This window comes from Patiria miniata, unplaced genomic scaffold, assembly GCF_015706575.1.
Source record: "Patiria miniata isolate m_02_andy unplaced genomic scaffold, ASM1570657v1 HiC_scaffold_9, whole genome shotgun sequence".
NCBI classification, from domain to species: domain Eukaryota; kingdom Metazoa; phylum Echinodermata; class Asteroidea; order Valvatida; family Asterinidae; genus Patiria; species Patiria miniata.
This window is the reverse complement of record NW_024037076.1, coordinates 19,773,550-19,794,627: the sequence shown is the minus strand read 5'-3', so window position 1 is coordinate 19,794,627 and position 21,078 is coordinate 19,773,550. Positions and strand designations below refer to the sequence as shown.

At 38.0% G+C, this 21,078-nt stretch overlaps 1 protein-coding gene across 1 annotated transcript in view; it reads left to right on the top strand.

The window, feature by feature from the left end:
- Window positions 1–21,078, top strand: part of LOC119719990 — a 51,821-nt gene that overhangs the window by 5,378 nt on the left and 25,365 nt on the right. Inside the window, exons 3-4 of the mRNA XM_038189480.1 lie at window positions 1,160–1,749; window positions 8,201–8,453. Of these exons, the coding sequence (XP_038045408.1) occupies window positions 1,160–1,749; window positions 8,201–8,453 (843 nt within the window). The remainder of the gene's footprint in view (window positions 1–1,159; window positions 1,750–8,200; window positions 8,454–21,078) is intronic.

Below are 21,078 nucleotides of genomic sequence, written 5' to 3'. Positions count from 1 at the left end.
TTGAAGGGTCACTGATTTTCCATTTCTGACCGGAAAAAGGAACGGATTTCCCGAATTCACCTTTGGAAAAAAATGGAATTTGGAAGTTTTGATTTGTGCTAAAATTGTTTTTGACAAACTTTATACAGTCCTTTAAAGTGTCTGTACACTACATGATACTTTATGAAGAGGAAGGCAGATTTTCTTGAGTAGATTTTATGGTTGAGTTTGAATTATTTTTCTGAAATAAAATACTGATATTATTTTACAAGAAAACCTGTACTGTTTGGATGTTCTGGCTTGAAATGCCAGAAAATTTAGCATCAGTTTTCAACCTTTCTGTAATAACCTTTATCTTGAGGACTATATGTCAAGTCCGGTTTGATCTGTTTATTTACTACTAGAGAGGCTTTAGCTAGTTACTCGAGTTGGTTAAAACAAAAGCAAAATTTACACTTTCTGCAAGAATTATGCCATTTGTCAAGTTTGGTTCCCTCCTTCAACCAACAACATAAATGAAAACTTTTTGCCTTAACCCTCGCATCAAACCACAACGGCATGTTTTTTAAAAATCCGTCAGGATGGGTACAGTACCCCTAAAGTGACAGTCTTTTACACTGGGTTGGCACACCTCCAGAAACAGTCAGAAGTATGTGTGTGCAGTTGCAGAGTGTTTCTTAGTAGTAAAATTTAAAAACACGTATGTGAACAAGCCTTGTGAGCTTGGAAATAAAAAAAAATAAAAAAATTAAACATCATTGAAGTGATTGGCATATCCCTTTTAGGCAACTGATTCTTCATGAAAATATATTTAAAAATGTTTTCATTATGTACTTATAAATTTATTTATTGATATGGAAATGAAACCAAGGATTCATCAAAATAGCATAATAGCTAGCAAACCTAAAGGAATCTTTACAGAGAAGACAGTGAAGAACTGTACAGTTTTTGAAAAGGTTTAAGGAAAACCCCAAGATATACATTCCAGGGAAAAACCCACGGACTATCCACCTGTTGGCCTGGTGGGATTTTAACCTGGAATAGGAAAGCTTGGTTTGTTGGTGGGTTTGTGAAGTTAACAGTGAACAGTGAAATATGCCAGAGGGATAGAAAGGAAAAGGCTTGAGGAAGTCTAAAAGATAACGTCTCTTGTTTCTTTGCTTTGTCTTTCACTCGACAGGCAATGTGCTAAACTTTCTGCTCCCTCAGACGCCCACCAAGTCCCTGTCGGGATTGCACAACGACATGACCTCCCAAGCTTTCAGCCCGATGGCCCAGATGCCCCCGGCCAACTTGCCTCCCATGTCCCCCGGCGGCGGGTTCGCGCCCCCCTTCCTCGGCAACCCTGTCAAGTCGCCTTTGTCGTCACCCACCTGGAGTGGCTACACGCTCTGCAGCAATCCAAAGGATGCACTCACCCTGTCCAACATTGATAAGTACCTGAGCGGCGCCCTGTACCAGCAGCAGATGCAGCAGCAAATGCAACAGCAGCAGCAGCAGCAGCAGCAGAACCTGTCCATGAGTCCCATCACAAGCTACGTCTCCCCCGAGTTCAACCGCGTCGGTCAGCATCGTAACTTCGGCGGGAGCATCAGCAGTCCTGGGTCTTCGGACTCCTCCAGCATCTGGGAGCACGTGTTCTCCCCCATCGAGCGGCCGGGGGCTCGGGACACCCGTAGCTCCAGCCCGACAGACTCGGATACCAGCGGGATCAGTTCCGCCTCGGCAAGCTCAGGAGAGCCCCTGGCAGAAGGGCTCTCAGAAATGATGGTAAGGACAATTAGATTCAGTACCTCCAAGTTATCACTATGGGCTCTGTGCACCGATAAGGAAGGGAGAGTTGGGGGAGACCACTGGGAGAGACATTCGTACGATTGCTGATAATGCCTGACGCTTGCGTGAAGGCGCTATGAAGGGTGAAAAGTCCTACCGCTTATGATCCATGTGCTTATGAAATGCATATGGACACACCCCAGTCACGGTTCAAGGGCCATGTACAGAAGTCACTTTCAAAACTCGCTTAAATGAAAAATGCAGATCCCCCTCTCTGAAGGAGAAAAATAATCCCAAATTGGCAAAAAAAGTTTAGACGGGGTTCAGGCTCTGGAACTTCCTAATGCCCGTTTGAAGACAAGTTTGTTGTTGTTCATATTTTCTCAAGTACGTAGTTCCATTTATAAAAGAGCTGAATCCAAAATGAAGGCCTCAACACTTGAAATTCAGAAAAGTTTATTTTAGCTGCCACCTCCCCCCCCCCCCTTCATGGTCTACTGCCTGAATCTACAGAGTTGTAATGACTTGAGTCAATGACTCGACTCGAGTCGGCCTCGAGTCACAATTTTTGGCGACTTGACTCGGGTCCAAACGGGTAACTGACTTGACTCCACTTGAGTCATTGCGATGGCATTGACTTGAGTCAATGACTCGACTCAAGTTCCTCATCAGAAGACTCGTCACAACTCGACTCCACTCGAAGGCTAATAATTACACTTGAGTCCCAAAACTGTGTGAAATATAATAGTTGCGGTGACTTACGGTACAAAGTTATGTTCGCGTATTTCGCACGAATTGACTCGAGCAAAGATTTGACTCAACTCAACTCGACTCGACTCGACCACACACTGTGACTCAACTCGACTCGACCTTCTTGACCTGATGACTCGACTTGACTTGAGTCACTTCCTTAAAATGACTCGACTCTACTCAAGTTTCGAAATTCAGTGAATCGTTACAACTCTGTGAGACTGGCTTAAGTCGTGAAGGTGAGAAATTGTATAAAAGTGTTTTGAGGAATTTTGTGAAGGAAACAATTGACTTGTGGACAATTTATGAAACATGAACATCTCCCCTCCCCCCCTCCCCCCCCCCCCCCAAAAAAGTGTAGAGAGTATTTCACGTCTTCACAATTTTGCATTTGTCTGATGTAAGGGCATTGGTACCTCCCGTTCCTTTAGTGTGCCCCTCCTGTACATATCAAGAAAAAATGTTTAAGTATGTAAACCTTCATCCCTTCAAGTGCTATCGATGAAGCCTTTAATACGCGGATAAATGGCAGACTAGCAGATACGATGGGTCTGATCGTATCACTTGCAACGATTTCAGAACTTGACATTCTGTCACGTGCGCTCGGTCTGGCGCATGCTGTATGTTCTTCACTGTCCTCCCAGCCAATTTTGGGAGCCATATATATTAGATAATCTGAAATTGATCTGTAACATATCCAGCACGCTCACCTACATTGTTGCACATTGCTAGTTGTGTGCTGCTCATATCTGTGGACTCGTGGCAATGATTACATACGGCTATCGCTAGCTGTCCCTTGGGCCCCTGCACCATCCCCTCTTCATGTACATGTGCAGCCGCATACATCTACAAGATTTGCACACGCTGTTCAAATGTGTTTTTATAATCACGACATCATCAAAACTCTGTGAATTTTTTTTTCCCCTGTCCATATGCAATTCGCAATTCCAGACGATCAAAATTCTCCGGCCGGTACAAGATAAAAATGGATGATTGAAATTAATTTCAATTCGTCTTTGTCAGTTTATTATTAATTTTAATAATCGATGTCATGAAAGTGAAACGCGGAAAATGTTAAGTACATTGTTTCAGATGCCCAGAGATTGAGGCATAAATATTCATCAAAATTTCGGCCATTATTCTGCTGATAAAGCAACACGTGTTGCGGTTTGATGAATCATGGCCCTGCATGCCCTTTGCACATTAACTAAGCCTAACCACAAACTTACATGTATTAGCGGCCAATATTCAAGCTGTGTTTCAATTATTAACCAGACTAGCTGTTGCAAAACTCCATTGAATTCAGGAGGAGAAGTCAGTTTCAAAAATAGACCACACTTCACCCTTTTTTTTTTTTACCAGTACCGGTATCTGGCAAAAGAATTGAACATTTCATCAGTTGATTATTTAACCGGTTGCCCAGATGGAAAAGAAATTAGGCACATGAAATCAATATCCCTAGAGTTGTTTCATTCAGCATTTATTTTGTGAGACTATACATTATTGGATTACCTTTGACATGCATGTACGTCATTGAATAAAAGAAAAAAAAACACCCCACAATTTAAAAAATAGGCGCTTTTGTATCTGAAATATACCTGAAAAAAATCTGTATCTTGCCCGGTAGGAAATGAAATCAGATTTATTTTAGCGAGATAAAAAAACCAAACATATTTTTGATTGTCATCTGTGCAATGCTTTACATGTATAACATTTAAAAATATGTTTATATATCTGGGGGGAAAAACTGTGTGTCCATCCGTTCATGCCATTTAGAGCAATGTAAATCAGATGAATGACATACTGTAGCCAGATATAAAAAAAAATACAGTGAAAAGAAATCAGATATTTTGAATGTCATCCAGCCAAATGCATCAGAACACGGCCCTTTTGGCCAGCCCAGACACATTAACAACATACTTGGGACGTCTGCCCATGTATATGGACACCCTAGTGCTCCTGGGCACATTCTAGAGGGGACATGAGCGTAGTATGCATGACGCGACCGGCGATAGACAGACTGTGAGCACCCCTGTGGATCACACCACGCACTCCAATTATATTCAGTTGGCTCAATGAAACAAACCAATAATACCTATATTTTTGTCCTACAATATCAAGCCATGTCTAACTAAGGAGAAGTAAAAACAAAATATTTTTTTAAAGATAAATTATAAATTGTTTGTTTATGTTAGGTTGAGTAAAAAAAAAAATAAGGAGTTTCTCGTCCGGCCTTTAAAAAAAAAAAGAGGCGGGCGCTTTTTTCCCCCCACAAGATGGTGGATTTTTTAAGATGGCGGGTGGATTCTTCATTTTCTCCACTATTTTGCTGATCAATACAAAATTTTGTCCAAAGGAGCCCGCCCCTTTCTACATAACAAATAGAAAGACAATTGAAGATATGTGCAAAATATATTGCCAAAAAATATGAAAAGAAGGGAAAAAGGAAGTGGGCGGGGACGAGAAATTGTTTTATTTTGTTACGTGGCCAAGTTACTGATTGCTTTGTTTTTAAATTTTAAAGAAAAGAGTTGATTAATTTTCAATTGAAGCAACATTTTTTTGTACGGAAAATTGCATAGGTCATCACTCTCTGCTGATTATTTTGCACATGTATCTAAATATTGCTTATATTTTGCCGCCGGTACAATGCAATATAGATTTATGTATCGTAGTTTTAAACATTTTACTCTGACATTTATCATTCCAATAATAATATCAACCTAAACCAATATATTGGGTAATTTGCATTTGAACAAAATTATAACAAAATTAGGTTTAAAATTAGGTTTTTTTACATTCAAAATGCATTGTAGGTTTGCTAACTGAATATCTATGTACAGTCTGCTGGGATGGCACATTTCATAGTTTAGTCCAGGATAATATTGCCATAAAAATTGTCCGTACACAGTCTAAAAGCAAATATGACCCTTTGCACTTAATGTAAAGTAAAAGTCTTGTAAAATTCTCTCCAAATTTATAGTTGAACTTTGGTGATCAAAAAGCAGTCCTTTACAGTGTAGCATCAAAGTTTAAAATGGTCTTTATCATTTATACCTCTCTGACTGAGTTGAACCAAACTCCCTTAAAAATCTACCCAAATGTATACATGTCTAGATGAGTTGATTTAAACAAAGAGATAACATTTCTTCTTCCAGCACTGCTAAAAATGGTTTTCTTAAAAAAAAAGTCTTATTACTAGAAAATTGTGCTTGTCTCACTCCTTTGAAAATTCATGTGGGGAGTAAGACAAGAAAATATTTCATGAAACAACTTTTAGTTTAGCAGCGAGTGATTAAAATTGAAACAGATGAGATTAAATATATGTGCAGATGTCGAGCACAAAACTAGTTCTTGGGAAAAAAAAAAATTGCCATTAATTTTAATTAATGTAGTTATTTTTGTATTGAATGACACAGCAACGATAACAAACATTCTCTACATGAAGATACATGTATTGGAATGTAACACTGTACGTTCGCTATATGAGCTTAGCGCAATTCACCAGTGTGCTATCCACTTACATGGTATACAAGTACGTCTGACATTCTACACACATCATTCCTTTACCTGGCAAATAATCTTTGTAGAATTTACCCCTCGAAATATGTCATTTGCTGTGCGCTGAATGCGAAACGTAATACTTTTGTTCGTATTATAATCAGGACTGTACCGTATGGCCCTGTGGTACGATTTATCATTGTATTCGGAGATGTGTAATAGGCAATCAATTTTAAATTGTCACCAAATTTTAAATGCACCCATAAAATAAAACGAACCTGGGGACCCATTTGCAGCAGACATGCAGAGAATGTAAATCTTCGTTGAATTCAGCCGTTTTCAGGAGCTCGGCTTTCGTTCCTTCTACCCTTCCTGTCACTGGCTTAGTTTTTTTGGCCAGATCACACTTTATGCGAATGCAAACATGAAGTGAATTGGAGATGTGTGAAGAGGTATTTTTTCTCGCTGTGGATTTTCAGATAAGATAAATCTTCATTTCTGGTTTTAAACTGAACTCAGACCATGTGCAAGCACAAATATTCTGAGTCTGCATTCAGCTAATCATTCAGCAGCCAATCAATGCACTGTGTATACAGAAAACTGTCGGGGCCTGAACATAATCTGCAAGGAAAACAAATTATTTTTTGCTAGAAATAAACAAACAGTGTTTTGAACAGTGTTACAACTAGTGTTCCTTCTAGCTTTTTACAACATGGATTATATTTCTGTGGATTTCCTATAAAATGGAAATCTCATTCGAAGCATGTATCTGTTCTTATCAATAATAGAAGATTTTCTCCTAAATTGATATAGTGTCAAGTATAGTGGTAATTTCCTACAACGAGCAGAGCCTGTATGAAGATGGTATCACATTAACAATTGAAGACTTTCCCAAGCGAAGTATGTTTTTCTTTTCTCCTATAGAATTCATTTGTGTTGATTCACTAATTTTATATGAGCAGAGCCTTTCTGATCAATGATTGAAAACTTTCTCAAGCAAGTCATGGATTTTCTCCCATGCAATTAATTTGTGTTCGTATGGGAATGTCATATATATTTGAAGGTATTAATTCCTGGGTGTCAAAAGAGAGCAGTGGTATTTTTAAATGTATTGTATTGTCACTGACGAAGTGACGGATCTGCCCACACAGCATGCAGCAAAACCAAATTTTAAGAAAACTGTGTTTCAAGTCATAGGGCTTGTCCCGAGTATACCGAATATATCGAGTATTCGAATATTCGAATAATCCAATCATCAACCGAATATTCAATCATCAACCGAATATTCGATCATCAACCGAATATTCGATCATCAACCGAATATTCGATCATCAACCGAATATTCGATCATCAACCGAATATTCGATCATCAACCGAATATTCGATCATCAACCGAATATTCGATCATCAACCGAATATTCGATCATCAACCGAATATTCGATCATCAACCGAATATTCGATCATCAACCGAATATTCGATCATCAACCGAATATTCGATCATCAACCGAATATTCGATCATCAACCGAATATTCGAATAGCTTTTTGCCGGTTTGAGTATATTCGAAAAAAAAAAAACACACCCAAAATCCCAAAACAGACAAACTACGCACGTGCACACATGATGAATGTTATTTTAATCGTAAAGTTGCGGCTTTTCATTGTCAGATGCCACTTTTATTGTCGACCTTGGTTCGTTCTTTTATAAGAATATTGGCACTTATAAAATACCTACTGTAAAACACTCCAACCGTCCATATTATCGCTGCACACAAATTTTAACCGGCGTACTTGCAAATTTTGACCGGCGTGGCACGCAGTTGCAGCTGGCGTGTGTAAAACTTGATCAGAGAGTTTTGAAGAATCGAATATTCGGTGAAATGCAGAACTTTCCGAGTAATCGAATACTAAATTATTCGAAAATGGACAGCTCTATCAAGTTGGTCGCGATTCGTCACTTCTCCAAAACAGAAAACTGAGTTGATGCAGATTGCCACTTTGATCAATTAGCGTATTAATTTAATTAACAAATGGTGTTATTTTTTTTTATTTTGAAATGTAGCACATTATGTAGAAGATCATCATGAAGTGTAAGACTATCCAAAAAGCCAAAATTGCTCAAACTACCAGTTTTGGAGGAAGTCACTTTGTCAAAACAGCGATGATTATTATGTTGTTTTTATCGCCTTTTTACCAGGGTAACTTAAGCATGGGCCTGCCCTACCACGCTCCGCCCCACCGCACCTCCCTCCAGCCATTCCAGAAAGAGCCGATGGACTACCAGGCCCAGCTGTACCCGGACGTTGGCTCCGGCCATGGGTACAACATGGCGTCCTCCCAGCAGCCAATGGGGGAGCAGCGCCAGCCCGGCTTGGACACCTTGTTCAACACGCTTGCCAGCGATCCATACAGCATTGAGAGACTAGCCCGGCTGAACCGCCAGGCAGCAGGTAATGTAACGCAGCCACTTGCTTTGCTCATTCTTTTGATTTTAACTTTTCTGAAATAAAGATTATTAAGCATTATTAGGTTTATTACGGACCAAAACTGGAGATGTCTGGCCATTTAAAAACATTCTAAAAAGGTTCTGGATGCCTTGAAATTTTGTATACTAGTGCAGTGCCCGTCTAAATTTAAAATGTGCATGTTCGGGAAGCGCAAATTGCTTTGCTGCTGGTATAGGTTGCATACTTGCAGATGTTTGAGAATTGTTCGTGCAAACAACGCACGCGATTCAATTGATGGTGTTGTTTTCACAGGTTGAACGCACACTTATGTCAAAGTTTGGGCCAAGTTTGAAGTTCGACTGCCTACAATGGTCGCTCAGTCGACTGCAAAAATAATGTGCCCGTGTACATACGAAAACATGGTACCGGTATGCAGTGCTATTCACCCATACTGGACAATGTATCGCCCTACAATGCACGTGCGCGTGCCCGTCCTTTTTGCATTGTTTGCGTCATATTGAACACGCGCGCTTTAGCTTAAACACGACGTAAACAATTGAAAAGAACGGCAGTGCGTGGTGTTATGTTCTAAGCTGCCACGTTTGCCTCCGAAAATACTGTTTTTTGCAGCTTTTTTGAGAACCGCTCATCCAAACCACTTCAAACTTGGCACTGCACATTCTGTGGCCCCGAGCAATACACCCCCCGTTTTTCAACTTCATATGGTGCCCGGTTCTGGAGATAATCGACGGACAGACAGACAGAGATTCCTGGAATTATAGTAAGATGTACATTGCCTTGTACATTTTGTACAAGTTATTATTTGTAAAAGAATTCAACAAAATAAACTAAAATATACAATTATTAACTCCTTGGTTCATTAACAATAAATTGGATAGTACCCTCGAAAATTTGAAATTTGAGAGAGCCCTTCTGCCCCCCCCCCCTCCCTGACACAGCCTCAGCCAGGCCCCCCCCCAGCACTAACCTCTCTGGATCCGCCCTAGTTTTGCATCCTTAGACTTTTATAGTGGGCTTGGCTGAAAGTGAAATGTTTTTAGTTTCTGTAAATAGACCTGAGATATGGTGCACAATGTTCACCATGTTACATTCTGGGGATGAGGGGGCGACGGTCCACATTATGTGTGTTCGTCATGAGAATTGTTGGAATTATGGGTGTGCATTTATGGGTAGTACGGGAGTCGGGTACCCGACAAAAAAAAACAACCCACGGGTACCTGTTCAAGAAACCCAGCCCCTAAAATTCAAATCTCGAAAATGGCTGTTCAGATTGTTCATAAAATGTCCGCATAATGAAAATAGGCACCTTTTACCCAGGCGGTTGTACATGTATTTAGGGTTGTCTAAGGGTTAGGTTCCCAACTGATATTTACCGAGTGCCAACAGAAAACCACTTAGATTAAGTACCGGTAGACCGTTTATTGTGCTTATCAAACAGGTTGTTTTTAAAGGGAATGTACATCATTGGTTTTTGCTGTAATTTTCAGAAATGAACTATATGAGGGATTAGTTCAATAGATCAAATATTGTTACACTGACATGTTTGAAGTTTTGTGTTAGAAAATGCTGGAAAAACCAAGAAAAACAAAAATGTTCAAGAAGTCTGGTTCCCTGACTCCACTAAAGATGAAATGGATCAATTTATAGATGCCGGAATATTGTAAGGTATGGGAACCAGTCTAGCTGGCCTGCACCCGTTCATGAACATGTAACCAATAGCAAACAAAATTTGGACTGAAAAAAAATGGTAAATTTGGAGCAGCAGTTGAAAAATAGTTAGGTTTTTCCAACGGTGGTCGGCCGACCACCGTTGGAAGTGTATACAAAAATACCATTCTCTTGAAAATGACTTCACACCAGGTGCTATAATTTTACAGGATGCTTTAGACTGTCATTTACCAACATCCTAGTAAGGTATTTCGTAGAAACTTGGTGGTTTTTTTTTTGATCTTTGCAAATGTTGTATTTTCCCTGTTAATGTTTAAGAGAGATGGAAAAATGTTAGGTGTATTGTACCCTAGCAAAAGCAAGAAAACATAAAAATATTAAGACAAATGGGATTTTAGACAGCAAAAATGCAGTGTACCGTAACTTGGTCAAACTGGAATTTGTCAATTCTGTTAAAAGCAACTTAACTAATTTTACCCTCCTTTTACCCAGGAATCATCCAAAATGGCACACAAGTTTCTTGGCAGTTTTGTTGAGTCCATTGTGTGTAGGATTGATTAACCCATTAGTTCCTGTACTACCCATGACCATCCTGCCTGTTACCCCCCGTAGCGCCCGAAACCGCCCAAGAACTCTGTGGTTTTTATGGATTCGTCAGTGAATAAACACAATGTAATACAATGTATTACATTATACAAATATAACATGGTTTGAGGGTGCATAGTTGATATTACTATACCTCATAAATATTCATCAGGCAACCGCGGCATTTCATTGGTCCATTCCAGCAACTCGACCGTGTGAAAGTTTTTTTCTATCAGCCCGCGTCTTTGTACGCGCGCGTGACGCGCAAAAACCCGGGAGGTACTATCACACACCTGGGTCGCAGCACTAGCAGTTAGATTTGTTCCAGTACTGTGTTATCTCTTTATCAACGACGCATGTGCTTTACGTGGTACCGTGGAGAACACCAGTGAGGACAGTTGCATGTGCCAGTCTATTACGGCGTACATCAAAATGTGGTGGTGTTCGCTTTGCGATTTTAACTGAGGAGGAAGTGGGTGAAATTTTACACAATGAAAATAAATGCAGTGATTTGCGTGAATGTTTAAGTTATTAAATGACACAAAATTAACTTTCTATTCTGTCTGCGGTCTCCTTAAATTAAAATAATGTTTCACTTTATCAAAACACTGCACAATCAAAAACATGGTGGAATGGAAAAACCCCAGCTGCCTGATGAATATTTATGAGGTATAGTCAAACAAATGCAACATGTTTTTGTCGGGAAATAGTGAAAACAAATGACCCCTCGGTGTTGGATGATTGGGACTATCTCCTTCGCCTCGGGAGATAGTCCCAATCATCCAACAACTCGGGGTCATTACTCTTCACTTTTCCCCGACAAACCATGTTGTAAATTTGTATATTAACTCCCTGAGATATTTGAAGTTGACAAAATTTGCCCCCGAACTAGTTTGTCAACTTCCAGTACAGAGGGGAGCTAATATCCACTATCCACCCGAAATAAACCATGTTATAATATGGGCTGGGCTACTGATATTTTTGACAAAGTTTGGTTGAAATCGGTCAAAAGGTAGGAGCAATAGACAATGTCAACATTCGTTACTAACTAACTAACGGAGAGACATGATGATTTGTTGAACTGCTATCCCGTACCTAAAGATATGTCTCGGCAACAAATGGGACTATAAAAATATTCAAGCCTTCTTCTGCAGTTTGTGCACAGACCGTTGGCCTGTAATATTTGTTGTTAGTCATAATGTCAACCACATGTGAATTTTTCTCTTAGATTTTTAAATGCCACCACATTTTTTTTTTACTTTTTACAGACAGCTGTTTTGTCAGATGTCTGTGTTTATTCAGAAGTGGGAGGAATATTGCAGTATTTTGTTGATTGAATATTAATATTTAAAATGGATTTGCACAATTTATGCCAGCTGTAACATCCAAATAGAACTGTTTTACATTTTGCCTGCAACTTTGTGCTAGCGTTGTTTTATTGGCCCAGGTGAAAACAAAATTATTGTTCTTGTTTGTAGTTTTATTAAGTTTATCATTGAATCAGATCAAGCATTTTCAAGGTATCCACCATTGAAGAATAATCTGACTTCTAGACAAGCATTGAATTCAGTTATTTGGTTATTAATCCTAACTCTCTGGGCATTTTTGCTAGGATGCAACCTCAATCCTGCAAATCCTCCTATATGTTTCTTGAATGTGGTCCTTGGAGGGGTGACCACTGCCTCAATCCTGCAAAATCCTCCAGCAATCACTGTCAATATTGGGGCAGAGCCAGTGACATCCTAGAGCAGTGCGGAGGATTTTAAGTACATGTATAATGTAGGCCTAAATTTATGCACGGCTGAGCATAAACAAGGCAAGGTCCAGCCTAAGACATTGACACAGTGCATCCTCCAAAATCAGCCACACATTTTTGCCATGTAGCCTCAATCCTGCAAAATCCTCCATTTTGCAAAGAGGATTTTGGAGATTTGGGAAGGTCCGGGTTAAACAGTCATTTTTTTTTCTTGCACATGTAGAAATAAATGTGTACCAAAGTACAAATTAACAAAAACTTATGGGGTAAAAGTCAAATGTTGCAGTCATTCACATCTGCAAATGTAATTTGTTGCTAAACTCACCATGATGAGTTTCACAAGTTTGCAATGTGTAATTCTCTTCAGTCAGCATTTTATTTTCTGATGTTGTAAAGAGTTCAATATTGATGCTTACTGTCATTGGCAGTGCAGAATTGATGGTTTTTCTACCCCCTAAATAATTTCAAACCGTATGTTTTAATAAGTGTGTGCACATGTCATAAAGTCTTTCTGCATATATCAGCTTCCTGCATGCGCATATATCTTCGAGAGGATTTGTGATGGAAATACGTTATTCATTACTTTCATTGAAAGTAAGATCATTTGCCATATTGTACATTTGTTACAACAAAATTACTCAAAATCTTAAGAAGGGTGCATATAACAACTAACTTATATACATTTTGAGAAAACAAAAAACGTATGCATGCACAATTTGTGGGGTCTCGTACCTGGATTATGTTGCAGACACACGCCAAAAAGTGTGTCCATTGGCATATTTTCTTAAACACCTTCCATGATCTCAAAATGATACCATTTAAGGCAGGATAATTTCACATGGCATTTGGTACTATCTTTACTTTGAGCAACTATATTCTTTTTCCTACGTGACTTTGAGAAACCTTTTCTCATTCTAAAAAACCAGAAAAATAAAATTTACTTTACTTTTATGGAACAACTGTCTTCACACTGCTCATCTGATGGAACTAGTTTCAGTATTTTTTATATTTGAAAATATGAAATATCTCAAACTGTTAATTCCAGAAACTATTTAGACAGTTTTTAGGATTAGTTACTGGAAAAAATAATAATACTGATTGTGTTTGTAATGAGAGATCACAAAATTTAAAAACCATCTGTAACATACAGGTACATGTACACATGATACATACATGTAGCGTACGGTATCTGTATGTACATTTAGTTGGCTTCTCAATGCAGTTTGCCCTGACGTTTTGAATTCCCCAATTTTTTTTTTTTAAATCTTGCTGGTCACTCAGGTCAACAGATACATTGTAACTAGGACAAAACTTGATCATGAAAAACATTAAGCTTAGGAATCTGACAATGACCACCAGAGTCTGAAGACTTTCTCGAAGGTCATTATATCAGGGACTAAAGGGTTGACATTGTGCATGCGCAGGTTCATGAAAGAAACATGATTTTTGTCTCATATTTATCAAGCATACAGTTCAGGGTTGAGTAAAAACAAACAAAACCCAAATGGCAGGACAAATTTTTTAATGTTTTTTTGCCTGTAGCACTTTCAAAATCTAGGATATGAAAGCCCAACCATTGAACTTTCTTTTGTTTGAACACAACCACTGTTCTTTCAGCAAAACGAAAACAATTCACATGCATCCCTTTGAGAATTGTTTTCGTTTTGCTGAAAGATTACTTACTTGTTTTGTGATCCGTGGACAGAACTTTAAAACGGTGTTTGTTTTCAAAATTCTGTAACTTAAAAAGTACATGAGTGATTTGAATGATTCTTGTATTAAAAGAAAGCTTAATGCCTGGCTTTCATATCCTAGATTTTGAAAGTGCTACAGGCAAAAACTTCATTCAAAAATTGGTCCTGCCATTTGGGTTTCATTTTTATTTACTCACCCTGTAGAGAGTATTGTGCCAATCCGAAATTTTGAAACCAAAAAGTTTTAGTACCCCCCCCCCAAAAAAGTTTAACAAATTACAGTCTGGCCATGCATATGGAACATGCGAAACAACGTGATAACTTGTTCTGGTAGCAAGACCAAAGTTTGTTTATCAACCACTAAACTGGGCTTTAAATCTATTTCCAGAGGTTTGTTAAACGAGGAGTGGTTTTCATTTTATCAATTTTATTTTTAAAGAGGCAGTATCTTTTGATAAGGGGCTGGTACAGATTCTGAAGCACCTCTTGAACTGACCTGTTTAGGATTGTCACAGTCATGTGCCTAGTTTCATATCGGCTCGAGGAGCGTATCCATGTTTGTATACACTCCTTTTCCAAATATCAAACTTGATTTTGTTGTTGACCCCACGAGGCAATAGTTTTCAGAAGATCAGATACCCTTTTTGAACTATTTTTTGGGGTGTTTTGGCTGTTGATGATGACAAACTTTATGTTAAGGGGAGGTGAATTTGAGCAGTGTCGTATTGAGGCAGGACAAACTGAAATTTATCATTACGCCCCCCTACAATCTGGTTACTTGTGTTTTTTTTCCCCTGCTGTATGAACTAAATGAAAACTGACAAACTGTTAGTTAATCATCTGCATTTGGGCAATTTCATAGCAACTTGCGCAACATTTAGGGTCTTCCGTCAATTCTGTGCTGCCATTCTATAAAGTCACAGCATGCAGGGTGGATTTTTTTCAGAAAATCCCCTTAAATTAAAGGGAATGAATATCATTGGCTTTTGCTGTAATTTTCAGAAATGAACTATTTGAGGGGTTAGTACAATAGATCAAATATTGTTACACTGACATGTTTCAGTTTTGTGTTCAAAAATGCTGGGAAAACCAAGAAAAACGAACATGTTCAAGTAGTCTGGTTCCCCGACTCCACTAAAGTTGAAATGGATCAATTTATAGATGCCGGAAAATTGTAAGGTAAGGGAACCAGTCTAGCTGGCCTGCACTCGTTCAAGAACATGTAACCAATAGCAAACAAAATTTGGACTGAAAAAAATTGGTAAATTTGGAGCAGTATTTGAAAAATAGTTAGGTTTTTCCAACGGTGGTCGGCTGACCACCGTAGGAAATTTATACAAAATACCACTTTTCTTGAAAATGACTTCACACCAGGTACCATAATTTTAAAGGATGCTTTTGACTGTCATTTATCAACATCCTAGTAAGGTATTTCGTAAAAATGTGTTAGTTTTGTTTTTTGATGTTTGCAAATGTTGTATATTCCCTTTAAGTGAGTATTTTACAAAAAAGGGCCAACAAAATAAGCTTCTGTTGGTTTGGCATCAAGTTATTGATATGTACATGTATACCGTAGACATGTAAATTACATATTTAAATTTATGAGTGGGTTGAGCCTTTACAATAGCTCAGTTTATAGGGCTTTGTAATAATTTCCAACCATTGTGAAATGGCGTAAACATAAAGTTAAGTTCCACAAGTGCAAAATAATTCCTTATTTGAAAGGCATAAATACTCAATGTTTATCTCCACAACAGCTGTCTGTGATTGCTCCATAACCAGTCCAAAAGGAAACCAGGACTGATCCTTGGCCCCCCTTGACATGTTAGCTATCATATTTCATCGACTTGATACATGTTAATTGCTGGTCATATTTCATACGAGCTGATAAGGTGCAGTTAATTATTGTGCTGCTATAGTCCAACAGAAAAAACTGAGGTCATATTCCAAAATATGCAGACAAAAAAAGGAACTTGTTGGATTGCCTTAAATGATATTAGGTCCAAAAAGTTGCACAATCTTAAATAGGGTGAATAAGAACTGATTTGTGGAAGGTTTAACTCGGTTGCTACTATACATTTTCAGAAAACAGAGAAAACATACATCTATGCATAATTTGTTTATCTTGTAAGATCTAGATTATTTTGTTTACGCATTAAAAAAAAGTAGACCATGGGCACACTTTTTAAAAACCACCTTTGAAACCATTTCAGTTAGGTAATTGGTACCGTCCCTATCTTTTCTCATTAAATCATTCAATTCTCCAGGTTCATGTAATTACTAATTTTCCTACATGTAAGTGCCTTTAAAGACATAAATATGTACATGTAGGAACACTGAGGATCATTTGCTTTTCATGAATTTTTTTTCGTTTCCAACAATAACACCACTCAAAAATCCAAAGAAGCATGTTAAACAACCTAACCTTCATGTACCTCTTGAAGTTTCAGCTCAGTGGATATTACACTTTTCAAGAAAACAGTGAAAAATATTTTGATAATATCTTTATTTCCAATTGACTGATCATCGAAAATCGCCTACATTTCTTGATTTCTTCTAAATGACAGCAAGCCAGACGGAATAATTTCACGTGGCGTTTTATACCAGCATGACCTTTTAATCCAAGTAAGCTTTTTGATAATAATTTGGTAGGTTACTTTTTTGAATGAATGCAAACGATCCTTTAGGCCTTTAAAGGTAGAGTAGACAATTTGTAATTTGTGCATTTTTTTTGGGTTTAAACCTGCAAAAGTGCTCAAAATCTAAAGACGGGTGCTTAACAACTAACCTGATGAAGTTTTAGCTCTGTGAATACTGTATATTCTGAGAAAACCATATTCTACGATCTCGAGTTCACTTCAAAAGTCGCTGAGTCATATTTTGAATGGCGCCTGAAATCCGGGATACGTTCTCATTCAGCCGATTGGAGCTACTCGATGTCACACACTGAACCATCAAATAATAGCGACCGCGCATGCCTGTTCATCGTGTCAATGCTTGCGTGCCCCCATCCACGGATTCGCCTAACTACTAACGGAAGTTTCCAAAAATGTGTCACTTGACACATCTTTGGAAATGACCTTCTTTTATTGTTTTCTTCAAAATGACAGCATGTTAGAAGGAATAATTTCACGAGGAGTTTCTAGTGTCATTAATATCTCTACACCAAGTTTAAGCTTTTCAGCAATAATTTGGTTGGTTACTTTTTGGATAGCTGGAAATGGTCCACTCTGCCTTTAAGAAAAAGAAAACAACTCGCACAAACATGCCTATTTTCCCTTAAAATAACCTCTAAAATGGACAAACCTGATGACATTCCCCTCCTGTCCTTCCCAACCAAAACACTCTCTGTAAAAAAAGCTCCCAGAAAATAAAATCTGGAAAGAAAATTTAAAGCTGTCCCATGTGTTTTGGACCTTTGCTGCAAAGTGCTCCCCCCCCCCAAGAAAACAACCCCAGCTAAGCTTTTACAAGGCTGTTTCTTCACATTGCAGATCTCAATAGTAAGAGAGATCAAGGGTTTTTTACACTCTATGTCCTAGTCGGCCTTTTTTGAAAGAGGCCTGAACTGAGGAGACTCTGCCATTTATGGCATTTCAATTGGCAGTCTCTTTATTAATTTGTGTTGAGCCAGATGAATAGAAATTTGATAGATGTACATTTTCTTTTGTAAATGTACATAGGAAGCAACACTAACACGAACGGTATATACTATTTTGAGTGGTCGGGCACAACCTGACCACTCTTTGGATCTGTTACGATTAATCTTTCTTTCTTTCTTTCTTACTTTCTTTCTTTCTTTTTTTTTCCGGACAATACTTCTCCGCGGGTTTTCTCTTAATCGGTATATGGTATGAACTTGTAACTTTCAATATATATCGACCCTCATCCGAAGTGGTGCATGTTACTCTGACGTCATGATTACGTCATCAGGTGTCAAATTACAAGTGATTTTAGGTGGAAAAGTGACCAATTACTTTCACTTATAACTCTTGAACTAAGTAATCAATGATGTTTGTATTCTGTATTGAGATATATTATGCTATTGACCATTAATTGCTCAACATTTTTTGTCGTGTACGTGAACTCGCTTGACCTTTACTTCCGGGTCTACTGGAAGGTCAAAGTTAGATGAATTCAAAATGAAGACGTTAGCTTGAAATAAAAACAAAGCAAAATTTCTTCCGAACGGTTTACGATACAATCACAAAACTTTGTGTGAACTTGTACCATGTTATTACGAAGATGTATTTTGTTACGTCAGCATGACGTCATCGGGTATCAAATTACAAGCGATTTAAGGGCAAATTTTGACAAAATAGTTTACGCTATATCTTTTAAACTCAAAAGAGTTTCGTGTCCGTTTTTTTTTTTTTTTGAGGTTGTAGATTATGCCGTGAGTAACATTTCTTGTTCCCGGACACAAAACCGCTTGACCTTCACTTCCGGTGTCACCGGAAGTGCAATAAAAACCGAATATAACTCAAAAATGGAATCATTTTACTTCACTCATATAAATTATGAAAGTGTTTAGTGAGGAATGCCAGACTCAAACGCAGTGTGATGACGTCATCTTTCGAAAGGGTGCCCCCTAGCGACACATAAAACAGTGTTTGCTTTCTTTAATTTGAAAACCATCCGTTCAAATTTTATCATATCGCCCCTTGATATTCTTTGAATAACCACAGATAACTTGGCAAGGTTTCAAATTCATGACGTCATCAGACCAGAAGTTACTTCTATGAGAATTTGAAAACGACGCGCATTTTAAGTCTATTTTATATCATTCGATCCATGTTGAATATCTTCGTAGCCCAAATAACGATTAAATCCATTACAATGTCCTTTTTTGCATGCTTCCAAATACTGTGACGTTATCAAACTGGAAGTTAGATGTTATGAATACATACACTTACATTTTTTCATATTTTCATACATTATTTAACTTCCGTGTATCCACTCCAAACTAAATCAGTATTCACTTTCCATTTTTGAATAATTACGTCATCAAGCCAAAAATAACTTAAATGTGTACATAGAATGTTTACTGAATTTTATCACAAAAAAAATGATCGTACTGTAAAGGATTTAATTTTTGATCCTTTGTTCTTACATAAAAATATCATAACTTAACTCGGAAGTGTTTAATGAAAAATAAATGCCTGCCCGACCACTCTGCATTTGTAACAACAAACGCGAACCTCTAGTTTAGTTTTCCTTTTTGTTCGTACAAAAATTTCAAAACTTGTACATTTTATTCATTGTCCGGGAATTAAAATTGACAACGTTTTACCGTAACCCTTCTAGCTACGAAAAGACAATAAGTCTGAAAAATGAACATCTTGGCCACCGTGCACTAGTGTAAGCCACACTTGAACACATGTACATCATGTTTAATAATAAAAAAAAATTAAAATAAAGCGACAAATAAATAAATGCACTGAAGGATATAGATTTGGTCTACTGCGTTCTAAAGTAAGCCGATAACCTACTCAAAGCGACCGACTTGTTAAATGATCTGAATATTACCCAGATACTGCCAGTCACTATGGATGGTACAGTAACTGGATGGTAAACGTATGCTTGCTAAACTGCCCTTAACTTTTTACAGACCTGGATCTAATTTGCAGACAGCATTTGTTGGGGGGGGGGGAAAATGACCAAATAAAACCAACACCATAACCCTTAGATTGTTTTTCTTTTGTTTTTCTTTAATTAGAAAATGGAGCCAGCACAGTTATGAAAAAAAAACCAACTGAAAGTGAAAGTTTAATGCTCAGTTTAATGCTAACTTCAAATATTGCAATTGAATGACCTCTAGGAAATCGACTGTATTGGTCACAAATGTAATTTCTTATTTTGTTTACAAGCATGAACTACAATACAGTTCTCTGAATGTAGTAGAGCTACATGTACACGTAAAAGGTTCATGTGTTCAGAATATGTACATAAAATGATAAAAATGAAAAAAAAAGTCACTTTTGTAAGAATTGAGTAAATCATAAAGTAAAATGCAATATGAGCAATATTGATCAATTTTTATTAATCTCAAAAAAGAGCCATGGAAACTGATTCTATTGAGTTAGTCCTTTGCAGATACAGTGTAAAATACAAATACTCCAGTAAAGTAATGCCTCGTACATGTACATTCATTATTTTCCACACAAAAAGCATGAAATTACATGTACATGTATCTATAACAAAACTGAAACCCTTATGATACAAAATATATTAATGATGGCGCCTACGCCGGCTAATAAAAATGAATATCCAGGGTATAATTATCACAACCTGATGACTCTAATAACTACAGTCTGGTTCGGTTGCATTTTAGTGAACCGATTCTATATTCTCTGTGTGCGACCAAGAGCTGGTGCTTTTTGACCACCAATCTGATGTTGTTGCCAAGCTGTACAAAGCAAGCCAGGTCAAACGGGTAGCTGGGTAGTGCCTGCCTTTATTGCAACGTCAATGAAAAAAAAAAAAAAATTGAGTTCTTTTTTGGGGGGGGGGAGGGGGCATGGCCTCCGTTGGCCCCCTCCCCCCCTGGATCCGCCCTTGAACACAACTAAACAAATTGGCTGTTACCTGTTTTCGCTCCATGTATCTCTAGGATAGGCATGAGTAAACCTTTTGCGCATTCATTGCTTGGATGGATTAGATTTTATTTCATTCATCTCAGGCCCCCCCCAAAAAAGTCTCCGGTTTCTGGTATGCGCACGCGTCGCCGTAGCCATGCGCGTCGGCAAAATGAAAAAGTTTTTTTTTCAATGAAAGATGATGTCTCAAAACCGCCAAACTCACTGGTTTGACTGGAATCCTGCTGCTGCACAATTTTAACGTGTTTTTAGATTGGGTTATGGTCGAGAATAAGCTTTATGTGGTCTCTCTGGACTCCCATAAA